Raw genomic sequence first — 16,689 nt, 5'->3', positions numbered from 1 at the left:
CCTTAGATTCAGAAACAGTCTACTCTCATTCTGCTCCACCCTTCCTCCCTCCCACAAATTAATCCCCAATATGAGGGGATACAGATATGATTTTTACATATAGTCATGTGTGTCCAAATCTATCAAATAAAAGAAAGGTTCTGTTTGTCTCTTAATGTTTCACAGAACTTTTACTGGAATAATTTTTCAATGAAAGTTAATGATATGACTTAAATCATAGGCATTGTGGTGTGGATGAAATTTATTTGGTGGGACCCTCAGTAACTTTCAAAGAATGTGGTTAAAACAAGTACAAGGAGGGGCCTTGTGATCACTGGCCTATGGCGTAGACACTCTACATAGATTAAGCAGCTAGAGAAGGAGGAAACAGGAAGTCATTTCAAATATAAACCACAAAGTGAAAAATCACAAGGATAAACTCAAATTGTGTGTGATAATTTGTAATCAACTGCTTCTCCTATGGACAGCTCTTTTTAGTGAGTTTTGGGGTGTCAGAAAATAACTGAATAATTTATATAATGATTGTTAATAATTCTCCCAAACCACATGATAAGGTGGACTGCTAGTTGATAGTAAAGATCAGTCTCATGTCATACTTTTTCCATGGATTCACAGGTCACAATGATGTTCCCTTTTCTGAATTCCTAGAGTGAAATCAGAGAGGAACCGAAACCATTAGCACTTTATTTTCTTTATTCTTATATTATCTCATGTGTATAAATTGAGTCCAACCTATTCTGAACTATGTTTTATATTTCTTTTGTAAATTTTTCTTACCAGTCAGAGCTGAGTGTTGATTGGATACCATTAATAAGTGGTTGATTGATTGTCTGATCAAAAATACTAAATGTAGCACTTGTGCAGGTTATAGAACACTTATCTAGATTATTGAAATTTAATAGAATAATATTTGTAGGAATCTGGGGATGTAAAGTAGGTGCTTCGGGTCAAAATAATAACACTCTCATTTTCAATATTCTGTTCACTTTTGAAATGGCTTTTTTATTAATGTGCTTCAGGAAACAGATTTGCAGTTTCTGAATGGGAGCTAAATATTTTTCCTGACACTATGTACTTGAGAGCTTTCCGAAACCATGGATAAAAAAAACCATGAATGAGGGGGTTGCAAGTGGAGTTGAAGTACCCAAGCCACACTAAAAGATCAAGTACTATTATGGGAGTGGAATAGTCTAAATATGGGTCGATCAAAACAGCAAGAAAACAAGGCAACCAGCAAGCTAGAAACACCCCCATTACTATACCCAGGGTCTTTGCTGCTTTCCTGTCTTTTTTCTTAGATAGGTTGTTTTTCACTTCTCCCTTTGCATTTTCAGACATATTGCTAATAACTCGAGCATGTCGCTTGGAAACGATAAAAATTTTGCCATAAATACCAACCATAATGGAGCCAGGAGTAAAGAAACATGTAGTGAACATTATTGTCCCCCAAAATTTGTTAAAAGTAAGTGCACAGAAATTGAAACAAGCAACAAGAATCTCATAGTTCTGCATACCAGAAACATTGGCCTCAGATAGAACCAACCCGAAAGAAAAAAGAGCTGGGGCCGACCAGCAAAATGCCAGCAGTCGCTTTATCATAGAGGTGGTCATTGTGGTTGAGTAGTGTAGAGGGTAACACACAGCATAAAATCGATCAATAGCAATGGAACAGAGGTGGAAAATGGAGGTCAGGCTTAGCATCATGTCAAAGCTTGCATGGAATTTACAAAAGCCATCCCCAAAATACCAACAGCTCTCCACTGATCGCACCATGCTGTATGGCATAATGACAAAACCCAGCAGAAAGTCCGTGGTTGCCATGGATAGAATCAGAAAATTTGTAGGAGAGTGAAGCTGTTTGAAATGAGATATGGAAATCATGATAACCAAGTTTCCAAAGACAGTGATGACCATGGCGCCAGTCATAATCAAATACATTATCATCCGGACATGAAAAGGACGGTTGGTGAAAGGACAGGATTTATTTCCAAATTCTAGACAACTGGATAGGTCTTCAGGAATATAAGTTAGATCCATGGTGCTTTATCTCTTCAAATTCCTAAGAAGATGAATCGGTGTTTCTTCTCTTAAAATGATTCCAGTAAATTTCAGCTCCTAATATGAGTACAATAAAGTTCAAAGTCACTTGTTATTACTTCAATTATAACTTATTTAATATTTAAAATTATATCAATTGTGCCTGCTTTCTGAGCTATTTGCTGCATTCGAAAATGAAAAATCTCAACTGCTTATCATTCCTGTTCTATTCTAGTTTATTCTGTTTCATCTATTGCCATATATTCATTCAACGTGGGTTTATCTATCAACTAGTCAATTCCCAGTAATGTAGAAGAAGATTTTCAAGAGTTTACTTCGCGTATCTGAGTTATCTAATATAGTCAAACTCATAAAAGCAGAGAATACAATAGTGGTTATCAGGGGCTGAGGGGGTGGGGCAATTTTGTTCAATTGGTATACAGTTTCAGTTATGCTAAATGGTAAGTTTTAGAGATCTGCTGTACAACATGGTGCCTATAATTAATCATATGGTATCGTGCGCTTCAAAATTTGTTAAGAGGGTAGATCTCATGTTAAGTATTCTAACCATAAAAAAAAAAAAGACCATAAAGGGACATGAAGATTCTTTGGAAAGTATTGGATATATTTATCACTTTGATCATGATAATGTTCTCACAGGTGTCTTCATATGTCCAAATTGTGTAGTTCTTTGTCTGTCAATCACAGCTCAATAAAGCCGTTTATTTTTTAAAAGAATTTATGGTTGACTTTCACCTTGATCAATCACTTTCCTAGTAGCTCCTTTGAACCATAACAAACTAATATCTTTTTCACCATAAAAATACTTAATACATGAAAGCGAAGGAAAACACAATATTTTTCTTTATGCATTCTTTCAATTATTGAAAATCTTCATTTGTAGAAAGACTACACATGTCTCAAGAGTTATAAATGGCACATCACTATTGAAATTCACAGAAAGTCATGTGCCTATACACTGAACCATACACCTAGGTCGATGTTTCATAGCTTCTCTACTCTCTGCTTCCTTTCCTTTCCTCTGTCTTCCTCTCCTGTCTTATCTTTTTTATTCTTCTTCCTTATATTGCTTGAGTCTTCTCACTTACCTGAGATTCTAACTAGTGGAGCCATGTTACACACTCTATGCCCAAGTGACCCATAGAATCACAAATTTCACACTCACAGACTCAGGCCGATCATATCTCATGTGACTCCTGTTGGCCACAGGCATGTCTTTTTGATATACCATCATGAGGCAAAGAACTCTATCTTGTTCACCACAGGATTCTCAGTACCTTAGTTAGGGCTTACAGCCGGCACTAAATACATACTTTTGAATAAATAAATATATAAACAAATAGTAAATTATGTTCATTAAAAAATATCTGCATTGTTCCAATAAAAGCAACTGATTCAATATGTTTGAAATTTTGCTACAAATGAATGAACTAGTTCCAGCAGCAAAGTTCATGAAAATATCTTTCGAAATTAAACTGCTTCTGATGCTGCTGTAAAACAATCCCCTCAGAGTAGCATTTAAACAAACATTGCTGAGAAATTTGCTCTAGACATACTTTACTGATCCTTTAGGCTAGTGAGAAGAGATCTAAAATTGCTGAATCCAGATAAAGCTATGAAAGTAACACAATAAAAGCTGTATTTGGGAGTGGGTGGCAGTTGTGGCACAAGAGTCCCCTCAGTATTTTATGGATGTGTTAAGATGGGGTTATAGGCTCTTTTCAGTCCCTTATGCAACGTTTAGCGCTTTACCTACCACTTACAGGAGTTGAGGATTTTCTTCCAGGTAAAACTCACATACTCTCAAAAATGAGAGAAAATACTGTGTTGGAGAGCTTAGACTTACAATTAAACTTGTACAGTATTTGAGTGCATGAAGGTATGTGCAGTTAAAGTATATTATAACCCAGGAAATTCTCTGTCACATCTCAATTGTCCATATGATCTTAATGATCACAGCCATAATAGTGAAACAACCTCACACAGGTGTTGCATACAAGCAATTGCTTGATTCTTTTTTTCAGGATTGAGAAGATTCTATGAGATGTTTCAACATGAGATCAAAATTTCCACTTCACACACTTATATTTATGTAAGGGAAACTTCATACACTTTCAGAACTGGAAAAGACCTCAATTGGAATATTTACAAAGATTTATTTTCAGCCCCCTCGCTATCTTACCTTCTACAGTATGGCTTTGAAATCAGGCAGATCTGTGTTTGATTATTGGTTCCACAACTTATTAACCACATTATTTTGGAAGGTATCCCTGAGCCTCAGTTTCTCCTTTATAAAATACATGTTTCATTTAAAGATCAGAGATAATGAAGAGCCTATAACCCCATCTTAACACATCCATAAAATACTGAGGGGACTCTTGTGCCACAACTGCCACCCACTTCCAAATACAGCTTTTATTGCGTTAGTTTCATAGCTTTATCTGGATTCAGCATCTTTAGTTCTCTTCTCACTAGCCTAAAGGATCAGTAAAGTATGTCTAGAGCAAATTTCTCAGCAATGTTTGTTTAAATGCTACTCTGAGGGGGTTACTAGGCACCTACCTAGTAAGCACTCAATGAAGCTCATATTAACCAGGTTTTAAAACTAACAATATTCTTTTGGAAAACTATATTCTGATTTCTAAATGACTAATTTTCAAGTAAATCATTATTTCATAACTTGCTTATGAGTTTCAAAGTTGTCTATGAAGATATATAAGGTCATTAGCATTATTCCTACTTTCCTCCCTGCTTTTCCTCATAAGAATTATGGCATTTCCTTCAATTTGACCATTTTTTTAGTCTTCCATGCAACCTATTATGTTGAACCACATAGCCTCTACGACAGTATCATTTTTGTAGGTCAAAGTGTTCAAATATTAACCATTTGGGAACTTTTCCTTTTCTCCTCAAGTTTCAATTTCAAGCTAGCTGATAAAAAAGTTTGTTTATCTCCAGTCACATACTTTTACAAGTAGTCAGATGTTTAATGAAAGATTATATAATGGAGTTAAAGCTTATTGAATAGAAACTTCAATGCAGTAAACACTTTTATTTCAGCAGGAGGACGAGATGGCCCGACAGCAAACTCTAGGTACAGAATCTAATTGTCATTAGCCTTAAAATAGGAATGGCATATAAGATACAATAGAAAATGAAAACTTACTATCCATGGTTCTAACGGGAGGCAAATATTTTCACATGCTATCTCTCAGGTACTGATCAACTAACTTGAGTGTCACCACTGTTATAAAACACGTTCCCCTTTTCAAAAACTGAACTATTCAGGTAAAAAACAAAATTGCCGTCGCCACCTATGTATTTATATATGTACATATGTAGGTACAGATATAAATTAATCCAAATTATTATTTTTCTCATTTTTATTTGTTGAAAAAACATTAGGTAAGAAGGATCAGCAAAGTAAGACATGAGCAATTAACGTTATTATTCTTTAATATACTGATTCAGATTAAATGTACTAAGAAACAAATTTTAAAGTTTTCTAAATTTGAGCATAAGTTTGGTTAATGTCCATAAATAATGTGCTTTTTCTCTCTCTTCTTAAATTCTGGTCACCCTCGTTTCCTGAAATTTAAGGCTGAAGTCTAAAGTATTTTAGTGGGTAACTGCTTAAGAGAAACACATAAAATTTCAAACTAGCTTCTCTGATCTCTTCTTAATGCCTGCTCATGGTGTACCATGTAGGAGGAAGAGTTTCTTACCAAAACCAATTTAAAGACCTGGAACTAACATTAACAGCAATTATTCCATCATTGCTCTTGCCACAGGTCAGAAGATAATATCCAATTTTATATATTTATTAAAAAATTGATCTTAAACTGTAAGGTTTCAAATATAAATTCTATTTGTAGAGCTCCAAAATCATTCTTAGCCTAAAAGGAAATTCCATCTAAAGAGAAGTTTAATTTTTTATTAAACTTGTTAAATAAAAACAACAGGGTGTCAGTATAATTTCACGAATGATTGCAAAATTTAGACTAGTATCTTATACAAATGCTTAAGTGGTTTACATAGTATAATAGAAAAGCAAAGTTTTGAAATTTATAAAAATTCATTATATTGGATCTTTTCTGGTTAATTCTCTAATATCTAACATAGACAATAATGAATATTTAAAGACTACTTGGAAGCCATTTTAGAGATGAAAATAAGTTGACTGTATTCAGACGTAGCACTGAAAACAGAAAAACAGAAGAAAAAGATCTCTTCTATAAATCTACTTAATAACTATCTATAGTAGCTTATACATTGCAACATCAAAAAGTAAAAATAGTATCTGGAAAACTTTTACTGTAAGTTTTTTCAAACAGCTCACAGTACACAATAGCCTTATAAATCCACATGGCTGTTGGCAGTGAGCAGAGATGTAATATTGAAAATGTTGTCTTCTTAAAAGCAGCTAGGAGCAAGTGACAGTAAATACACTCACAGAACAGGCAGAGCAGCCTTCATTTCAGAGAACAGGAGCAGAAAGGAAAGTGAAAATTAAAATCAAGGCAAAGCATCTTTGTTGTAATTAGCTATAAACTATAACATTATTTGAAAACTAGTAGAGGAGAAGAATCTTTACTAAAACTAAGTATCAAAGAATATGTTAGAAGTAGAAGGCCCAAGAGGAATTGATCTAAATAAATCTTTTATCAAGGCCACTAGTACTTATTTTTGGTGGCTACAAGGAAAAGGGCCTGGGAAAACACATCTTGGCTAGAACATCAGAGCACAGTCTTGCATATTACAAATGTATCTTTCAGCATCTGTTTTGCCTGAAAACCCTGGTAGTAGCCTTTTCTCCCTTCAGTCTGCAATACTCCTGCTACCTTTGGATACAGTGGTCCCCACACTGCCCTGCAAATTCCCATTCTGTGGTGGGGCTAACTCTTTTCCTCCACCTGATTGCCAGTTCTTTTATCCCTGATCACTTTGAATCTCGGTTCAAATATCTCTTCTTTCCAGAAACCTGTTTTGACTTTCCCAGTTGGAGTGAATCTCACAATATTATAGACTACTAGGGTGGCCAAAGATCTTAGAGACAAGTGTTTCCACTTCCTTAATCTTATAGCTGACTTTGATTTCAAATACCTTTGTTCCCTTCTTCTGGCACAGAACTTTTAAAAACTGCCTTATCTTACCTGTAAATTTCTCAAGAAATTTACAGCTACTAAGATAACATCCCACTAACCATCTAACCCTTGAAATGTTTAACACAAAGCCGTGTACATGTCAGGAAAGCAGTAACAGCTTGAATTAAATGAAAAGGAAATGCCAACACATTATGAAACCTAGTTAATATGTATCTTGTCTCATGGTATAAAAGACATATGGTTTGAGAAAGTTAAAAATATTAGGAAAACAGTAAATGCTGCTTAGAAAGTAACTAATAAACCCACTTTCAAAACAAATAGCATTCCAAATGAAACCCAGTTAACAATAAGAATTCTGGATGTCTTAAAGTTTCTAAATTACTTGAAAGGCACATTTCCATTGCATTCTCTCACTGTTCCATGTATATTAAATAACAAGACCTTGAGGTAGCAATTGCTGCTAAATACTAGAACCAACATTATAATCCAGGTCTTTTGGCTCCTGTTCCAGTAAACCTCCCACCATCCCTTACCATCTCTAATAAGGGCAATGATTCATTTCTGATCAATTCAGGCAACAAAAAAAAGTCTATGGCTTCATCTGCTTACAGTTTCTCCCATCTGGTCCTTTCTAATCAAAGTTTGGTTCATACATCAGCCATATCATCATCTCCTGGGAACATTTTTGAAAATGAAAAATCTCAGACCCACCTCAAAATGGACTTCTTAGCAAGATACCTATATTATTTGTATGTCCATTGAATTTGAGAAGAACAGTTCTTAGCAATAGAGAAACTTCATTTTTACCTTGGGCATCTTTGTATTTGAAATGAGTAAATAACTTGAAGAGCAAAGAGAAACTGAATATCTTCAGTAAATGCTGCTTGAAAGAGAAAAAAATACCAAAAAAAAAAAAAAAAGGAAAAGAAATATGTAGTATCTGGCAGTAAACTAAATAGTATATAACAAGATTTTTTAATTAAGACATAATATCAGAGGAGTGCATTTTAAGATTATTGAAATTCATGAGTACCTTACATTTATAAAATCATGTGTTTCATAGTCCTTATACTTTTGGAAAAATATTTTTTATATTGGCGCTACATGTACATTTATAAATTGCCAAGCAAATTTTGATGGAAAATTTAAGAACTTTCTTTCACTTAAATATTATAATAATTATTTTCCAGTTGGGCGGGGAACCCACCTTCTCTATTGCAACCTATTTGTAACAATTTCTGATTCTCTTTAAAATTTAATTATCACTGTTCAATTATTTCAAAGCAGAGAATAAATCAACAATTAAAAAATAATACATTTCCACTTATTTTTATTGATTCATTACCTTTCCTCTCCTGAAAAGCTAGGTGTGAATCACTGTGTCTTTTCTGGTGTCTTTGCAGGCAAGAGGTCAGAAAATTCTAAAAAGTTTAGTGTTGACAATTAAGATATCAGGTTCATATGAGTTTGCTTCTGCTCTCAAGAGAACTGTAGTGAAGAACTCAGATCCAGGAACACCAAGGGAGGAACTAGCAGCAGAACCCCAGTAGAATTGTTCTTCTAATTTTCCTTCCTGGGGGGATATTGAAATATTCTATGTATTTTTTAATGTCCCAGATAGTTCTCGTTTTATTTGTTTGTTTGCTTGGTTGGTTGGCTTTTTGTTTGTTTTTTTTTTAATCAAAGGAAGCACAATTTCATAGTCACTTGGGTTTCAATCTAGGAAGATAGATACTGAAACTTCTATAAGAAACGTCTATCAATTAGAAATACATAAACATGTGTAGCTTGAATTAAATGTTGGCTGATATCCAAACAAGGAATAATTGCTGGAATCGTAAAAGATTTCTGTTTATACTTTGATTCTCGAACGTAATGAGAACATTTTGGGGTGGGCGGGAAGTATTTATTTTTGCTTTAGTGATTTGTACTAGTTTGACTAAAACTCTTGGTAAATAAAAGAGGGCAGGGGAAACTGAAAGTGTCACAAATTTTGAAAAAGCGAGTTCAGTAAAAAATATAGGGCGAGAAGTCAAGGGATCTGGGTTCTAGTCCTGCTTCGATAATTAGTTGTATAATCTATTGCTAATCACTAATTTCCTCAGCTTCTTTTTTCTAATCTACAACTTCCTGTAAAATTCTGGGTTTGGAAGGGAGATATTATTTTACTAACACTGGGAAATGAAAGCAGGATGAACGATGGAAGGCACAAAGCACATAGGAGGCTTTATGACTCGTTTGCTAGCACACTGGACAGGATGACCACACTATGAAACTAAAAAGAGCCATAAAAAAGTACAGAGAAAAATATGCTCTAGTGAAAGGGGAATAACTGAGCAGAACTTTACAGAGGAGCTATTTGAATGATGTTGTAAAGTATGAAAAGAATTCTAATAGAGAGAAGTATCGTTAGAAATCTTTATGGCCCACATAGGCCTGCCAAATTTTTTATTTTATCTATAAGCACCAGCATAAACAATAACCACCATCACATATATCATCATTCTGTAAAAAGGACAGTCATAAATTCCTTTCCAACAAATGTCAACAGGCAAGCTTACACCAAGCTATTTAGTTTTATTTTCTATTGTCATATGTTAGCAAATTGAGAGGTAAATTTAATAAATATTAATTCAAAATTATTCTACTTTATAGTAAGGCTAAAATCTATTTTACTCATTTTTTTAGCGACTGGCATTTTAAAATAATGTTCTTTATGTGTGTGTGCATGTTTAAATACCAGAACATAATCATTTCATTAAGAAGAATTACAAAAAAAAAAAAAAAAAAAACTCTTTAGTATCTAACACACCACATTAGGGTCTCATAAAGCACTTTGTTTTAATTTCTCCATTCTTGTAAAATCACTTTTCCATTCATTTTGTACTCATAGTCTCTTTTGCCATTTCGAAGAAGCTCCTCTATTTCACCTTTACCCTATAGGCTGTAAGGAGGGAACAGCAGGCCAGTAAGGATTAAAGGGTGGTAGAAGGTCCAGATATATGTGCAGGCCCATTTTTGGTTAGCTAGGCAAGACTAACACTTAAGATGACAAGTGAAAAGTCACTGTTTAATTGCGATCTGTGCAATGAACTAAGGTCATAGCAAATGTGTGGGCAATTATGTAAACTTTTCCACAAAGAGAAAAAATTGTTAATTTGTTCACTGAGATATTGAAATTGAAGAAATAAAACCAAAAATATTTTGGTGAAACAGTTTACTTTCATACATGAAAACACATACGCAAACATATACATATATATGACTCAAATTAAAAATTCATAAGGCAATATTTACTCTCAATGCAAGTGATATATTTGAGATTATCTATTTTCTTTTATTCTACTTTGTTTTTCATTAAAAATTTTGTTTGCAGTCAGTGGTATACTGAAATCATTCATGCCCACTTGCAAGAATAGGTTAACTTTTCAAAGATTTTGAGAGCCAGCTAATATTACATTCAAGCTTAAAATCAGCTAAATGAAGATTAATATATACATATATATATGCACATATATCAAGAAAATCATCAAATTATACAAATCAGAACTTTTTTTCTTTTCAGAGCCAGATGTTAAGCCTTTACCAGCACACCTCTGGTTGATGACCACTAAATCAATTTCACAAGTTATTAATGGGTCTCAACTTACAGTTAAAAAGACACTGGATAACAAATACAGTATTAAGTTTCCAGTATCCAGAGGCCTCTCCATCCTATAAATATTAGTTTCCTTTGCTTCCTTCTCTCATTATTCTATTATTCAAACATGTATGTATAAATATTAAGAAAAAAGGAATGATGGATTCAAAACACAACTTTTAGGTGTATATATATATATATATATATATATATATATATATATATACTTTATATATATTAAAAGTCAGGATACAAATTAGCAATACAAAATGTGGATGAGCCTGAGGAAGAAAAGAAGGCACTGAATAGAATTCTTCTACTAACAAAATAGAAATTGCTAACTGCTACGATTAAAATGATATGAATGAGAACGCTATAATTAAGATGACATAAATGAGAACATGGGTTGAATCTGTGGCCTTGATTACAGAGTTTCCATATCCTCTTTCATTTAAAAAACATTTAATCTCACAAAATCTAGCAAACACTTAACTCAGCTAACAAGACTGATTCCTAGTAGAATATGGATTTTTTTTTTGAAATTGTCATTTCCATATTTATTTACCTGTAATTTTTAATTGTTGATGTTTCAAAATGCATCTGGTCAGACACAAAGGAAGAAAAAAAAATAGATATATCATAGAAAGTGTGTGTGGTGGTGAGACTCTCAGCTTGTGTTTTAATTCCTTCCAAATAGTATACACATTTTTGTGCGTCCTCTTCATCCCACTCCTGGCTTTTCTTCATCTTCTCCACCTTTCTAACATTCTCTTTTCTCTACCTGGAAGTTGTGGGCATATGAAGTATTCTGAAATGGAGGGATTTTTAGTTCAAAGAGAAGACTCCTTTTTTCCCCTCAAGTCTTATAAATTAAGACCTTTCCATGGTAGCCAAAGTCACACACACGCACACACACACACACACACACACACACACACACACACACACAATTTGAGCAATTTCATTCTTATGAAGTTCAGTTCTTTTTCTTCTTCAATTCACTCATACAGAATAAGTCTATTCAGTTTCTTTTTGAGTAAACAAATTAGTATTATGGAAATGTGAGCTGAAAATTTTACCTAGAAAAATATACTTAAGCGCTCTGCGAAACCAGGGGTAGAAGAAACCATATATTAAAGGATTACACGTGGAATTAAAATAGCCAAACCATGTCAAAGCATCAAACAAAACTATAGGAGTAGAGAAGTTCAAAAAGGGATCCAATAAAATTGTAAAGAAACAGGGAAACCAACATAATAAGAAAACACCCATCACTATTCCTAAAGTTTTGGCTGCTTTTTTGTCTTTCCTCATTTGATTATTTTGATTTTCTGGTAAGTTATTGATTGCACGAGAATGTTTTTTGGATACTGCAAAAATTTTGCCATAAATCCCCACCATCACAGACCCAGGAGTAAAGAAACCTGCCATAAACAAGGTGGTCCCCCATAGCTTGTTGAACATCACTGGGCAAGAACTAGAGCAAGCGACTAAGATGTCATAGCCCTCTATTCCATCAGCATAGGCCTCCGAGAAGACCACTCCAAATGCAAATGCTCCGGGGACTGACCAGCAAAGAAGTAGTAACCGTTTAATGACCGGAATTGTCATTTTGGTGGAATAACGTAAAGGATAACAGATAGCATAAAATCTATCAATAGCCACGGAGCAAAGATGGAAAATGGACGTTATGCTAAGCATCAAGTCAAAACTATAATGAATCTTGCAAAATGTAAGCCCGAAATACCAGCACTTCTCCACCGATCTGATCATACTATATGGCATGATGGTAAATCCCAGGAGGAAATCAGTAACCGCCATGGAGAGAATGAGGAAGTTGGTAGGTGTGTGAAGCTGCTTGAAGTAGGAAATAGATATTATCATGGTAAGATTACCAAACACCGTGATGAATATGGCCCCTGCCATAAATGAATACATGGCAGCTCGGATACCCAGCGGTCTTTCACTTTCTGAGCAAGATCCATTTCCGTATTCAGAGCAATTGAATGTTTCCTTCAGAAAAAGCAGAAACACATGGAATTTTGTTAGATAGCAGATAAAATATTCTGTTTTATATAGTTTTCATAGGAAACTCAAGAAAGACATACTAGACTCAAGGAAGATACTTTATGCTGAAATATTAGTCATGATCTTTCTCATTTATTTATCTTAATCTTTATTTGCAACTTCATAGAATTCTAACCATAGTTTAAATGATCATTTCTTTATACTTTTCTTGATTCAAATTACACCACCAACATTTAGTAAGCTCTTAATTTATGCCAGGACCTGAAATTAAAAAGAAGGAGGAAGAGGAGTAATAGGTTTACTATTGAACTTATAATAATTGATCCTTTTTGTGCGCATAAGAAGAAATACATATATATTAGATGAGACATTCACTTCTTTAAATAAGTTGGGAACACCTATCAGTTTTGATTTGATTGTGGTCTATTGCCTTGTGGGACTAGGAGGTTTTTAAAAATGGTTTTATTCATGTATTCTGTTATTTTCACCATCCTTCAATTTTTTTCATGCTAAGGTTATTCGAAAGAGGAAGAATCATTTAAGAATGTCTAATGATCCAGTAGAATCCTCCTCTTCAGTTAATCATGAAGCCTTACTAAGCATCTTACCAGCCAGAGAAGCTAAATCAGAGGTGGGCAAAGGCCAAAACTGGACCATGCTCACCTCTTTGTAAAGAGCAGATGTTTAGTGAGCTTTAGGAAAGCAAGCCATCTCCACTATAAGAAAAACAAATAGCTCATGCTCTGTCTGTGTCGACCTAGTATCTTCATTTTGTTTATAAAAATCAGCGTGCTACCATTTAAATATATATTTGGAATGTAACATGTTTATAAATGTTGGTACATTTCTATTTTAATGTACACTGAGGAGAAAAAGCACTATCTAAATACAAAGCATTTCTATTAATATTGCAGAAAGGCTTTGGCCGTCAGTGACTTCATGCATATCATATCTAACCAATTACTAATAGATAAACCAATAAGTTCTCAGCCTCTGTGATGTAAGAGCACCATCACACATAACTGTTTATTGAATGCTTACAGTACAAGAGACACAATGAAAGGAACAAAAAAGCATGAACTAGTCTACAAAACAGCTGAAGAGACAAAATATGTGAAACCTAAATGGTTCTGCACCACTGATAAAAAGCAATAGTTTGTGATTAATTGACCAAAGAGAGGTCTCAGCAAACTCTGAAATTAAAGATCAAACTAGACAAGAGAATTTCAGGCTGGGGCAGAGAAGAATGTTCCAGTGAGGGTGGGACTTTTGATCTAGCTCTCAATGGACCTGTGGGATTCAAACAGAAGAGAAAGAAGCCTATTCCAAGCAAAAGGAAGGGTGAAGAAAAAACATGACATTGTTATGAGAACTCTGAAAACCATTCTCAGAGTCTCCGAAACATAACAGAGAAATTAGAGACTGAGGAAAAGATAGTGTGGGGGAAAGAAGGGTTTCTAATTTCATTGTTGTCCCTCAAGCGGGTGTTTTTAGCCAGCATAGAGTTGGAGGAGCTTTCCTACTTGTTTCTCAAATTTAAGTAGTGATTTTAAAAAGAAAAAAAAAAATAGAATTAAGTGAGCTACAGAAGAATAAATACAGATTTGAAATTAAAAGCTTTTCCCAGCTGATTTAAGTGTTGAGTCCCAGGCAATTTCACTCTCCTTATCCTTTCTGTTCTGGGGTCACATTCCCACCTGTGCAGAATCAATGATCTAATTATGAGAAGGGACATATTTCAACAATGGAACTAAAGTTGGAGATGGGGGCATATGGGTAATCATAACCACATAATGGGAACACTACGAAACTGCATTTGGGATCTCTATCAACTAATGTCCTAACTGCTGTTTATAGAAACGACAGACTTATCCCTGAAAAATGAAAAATGCTTTTTTTTTTTGACATTTTTATCCAAAAATTTCTAAAATGTATACAGCTGATTCTCAAACTGTATTCATTTTTAGCAGCTACCATAAGGATTTCTAATATGTATATAGCATTTCTCTCCTGTTTCTTCTAACATCCTCCCAGGAAAAAAGGAGAAAAGAGGAGAAAGGTAGGTAGGCAAGGAATATTCCCCATCTTGTTAACAAGTTTTTCAACTGCTTGTCATTCCTTGTTAGCCACCTACTGACCAGTTAAGCATCATCACAGAGAAAATACTGAGAGAAAATGCAGTTTTATGAAATAGAAAGGAAGGTTTGAATCACATTGAGTGTACTCACTAAGAAGCATAGGATAGCCAAAGAAAATATTGTTGGTGTATTTTAAATCACTTTATTTTTTGGAAAGTAAAACTAAGAGAAATACCAAATAATTTCATTTTCATGAAAATGGCAGACACACACACAATATTCTTGTGCTAAAAGCAACACCACAACACGCATTTTAAGATTTAGTTGCAAACTTCTTTGTGTTCCTGGCTTAGGGATTGATGTTATTATTCACTCTACCATCCCTCTTTTGGAGAAGTCTTACTCAATTCTTCTAAGCATCAAATTATAGGGTATGGAGCTCGCCTCCCTTTCTTTTTAACATTCAGGAACTTGAATTAACCAATCAACTCTAAGCACTATAATAAAATTCTTTGAAGCACATAATACGATGCTTACATTGCTAATGTGTATTCATATTCCCCATACACTTGCCATAAAGGGAAGGAGCACTTTAGATGACTATCTGGTGAGCTCATCAAACAGTACTTTTAAGCAAATTGCATTCATCATTCTCCATGGTGTATTTGGCATGTTTCTTGCATGTGACATTTATCATCAGTTTAAACCTTCAATGGTCATATCTTTCACACCTTTCAGATTGATCATCTGTGAAAGCTAAATGCATAAAACAATATTTTTAAGACTATATTCTTCGAGTGTCTTTTTTTTTTTTCTATTTTTTAAACCTGTTAATAGAAGCACATACAGATACCAGAATTGCAACATAATTAAATGGAAAGTTTGGCCTTTTCTTCATTACTGTTATGTTTATATGAAAAGCACAAAAATTAAAGATTTGGAACATAATGAATTGCTTGCTCATTCATCTTAGGAATAAATACCTTATCTAAACTTTATTCTACTAAATTGTTAAAATAAAAGTGTCTTCTACATTCCCCAAGGAAGTGATTAAATTGCAAGATTGTCACCATGCTAATAAAAACTTTTCTAATGTATTCTCATTTCTTTTTACCTTATCATTAAATTTGGAAGGTACTTTCATATTAAAGATTCATCTGCTTTAGCAATCACATTTTAAACTTTTAAGCAACATTATGAAGTCTTTCTCCCTGCTAATCATTCTTTCTGCTTTCCTTGAATTGTTTTTCCCTTACCAAAGCTATTGATTGCTTTCGGTTGTCCAATTTCCATCAAATATTAAACATTAATGAATCTTAATGTATGAAATAATGCATATAAACAGCCTGAGCACAACACCTGACATTTAAAGAGCTCTAGCAAAGGTGACTTTCCTCTCCTCCTTCTTTCTTTCTTCCTTGTTAAGATGAACACCACATGCAATAACATATTTGACCAAAAAGATTTCTCCTAAGAAAGCAATGGCAGGGTGTTGTATGTAAAAATCCCAGGTAATGCCCTCAACTCTCTGCTTCACTTGAGTGAATACTAGTGATAAAGAATGTATTCAGCCACTAATAAAGAGGTAACCTTTTCTAGGACTGTAAATCTTCTTCCCAGGAAATGTGTTCCACTGCCAAAAGGCAGCACATTATCCTGTTCACATATTTTAAAAGGCTCTGTATTTTATTACAAATTCATATTAAGTTCTGAAACTATAAGTTACCACATTCCTACACATTCTCTCTACACATGACCAAAACACCACCAAAAAAAAAAA

At 34.0% G+C, this 16,689-nt stretch overlaps 2 protein-coding genes across 3 annotated transcripts in view; both read right to left on the bottom strand.

The window, feature by feature from the left end:
- Positions 1-988: 988 nt before the first annotated feature.
- LOC105289495 (trace amine-associated receptor 3) lies at positions 989-12,792 on the bottom strand. The gene is made up of 2 exons (XM_011356211.2): positions 12,699-12,792; positions 989-2,115 (listed from the first exon to the last, which is right to left on the bottom strand). The coding sequence occupies exon 2, from the start codon at positions 2,035-2,037 to the stop codon at positions 1,006-1,008; it is 1,032 nt and encodes a 343-aa protein (XP_011354513.1). The 5' UTR covers positions 2,038-2,115; positions 12,699-12,792; the 3' UTR covers positions 989-1,005.
- Positions 11,821-16,689, bottom strand: part of LOC105289494 (trace amine-associated receptor 2) — a 34,670-nt gene continuing 29,801 nt past the window's right edge. The window contains exons 1-2 of one of the 2 annotated variants that reach the window (XM_011356210.2): positions 13,655-13,663; positions 11,821-12,816 (exon numbers count right to left, since the gene is read on the bottom strand). In XM_011356210.2, the coding sequence (XP_011354512.1) occupies positions 11,821-12,741 (921 nt within the window). In that variant the 5' untranslated portion in view covers positions 12,742-12,816; positions 13,655-13,663. Of the gene's footprint in view, positions 12,817-13,654; positions 13,664-16,689 lie in introns of those variants that run through there. The other variant, XM_023528400.1, reaches the window with a different exon arrangement.

Source organism: Pteropus vampyrus, unplaced genomic scaffold (genome assembly GCF_000151845.1).
Source record: "Pteropus vampyrus isolate Shadow unplaced genomic scaffold, Pvam_2.0 Scaffold24, whole genome shotgun sequence".
Lineage (NCBI taxonomy): Eukaryota > Metazoa > Chordata > Mammalia > Chiroptera > Pteropodidae > Pteropus > Pteropus vampyrus.
Note: the sequence above shows the minus strand (reverse complement) of the source record. Positions and strands in the feature narration are given on the sequence as shown.

Bases quoted from the DNA above. Each gene is read 5' to 3' on its own strand.
- LOC105289495 (XM_011356211.2), bottom strand. From the start codon at position 2,037: ATGGATCTAACTTATATTCCTGAAGACCTATCCAGTTGTCTAGAATTT.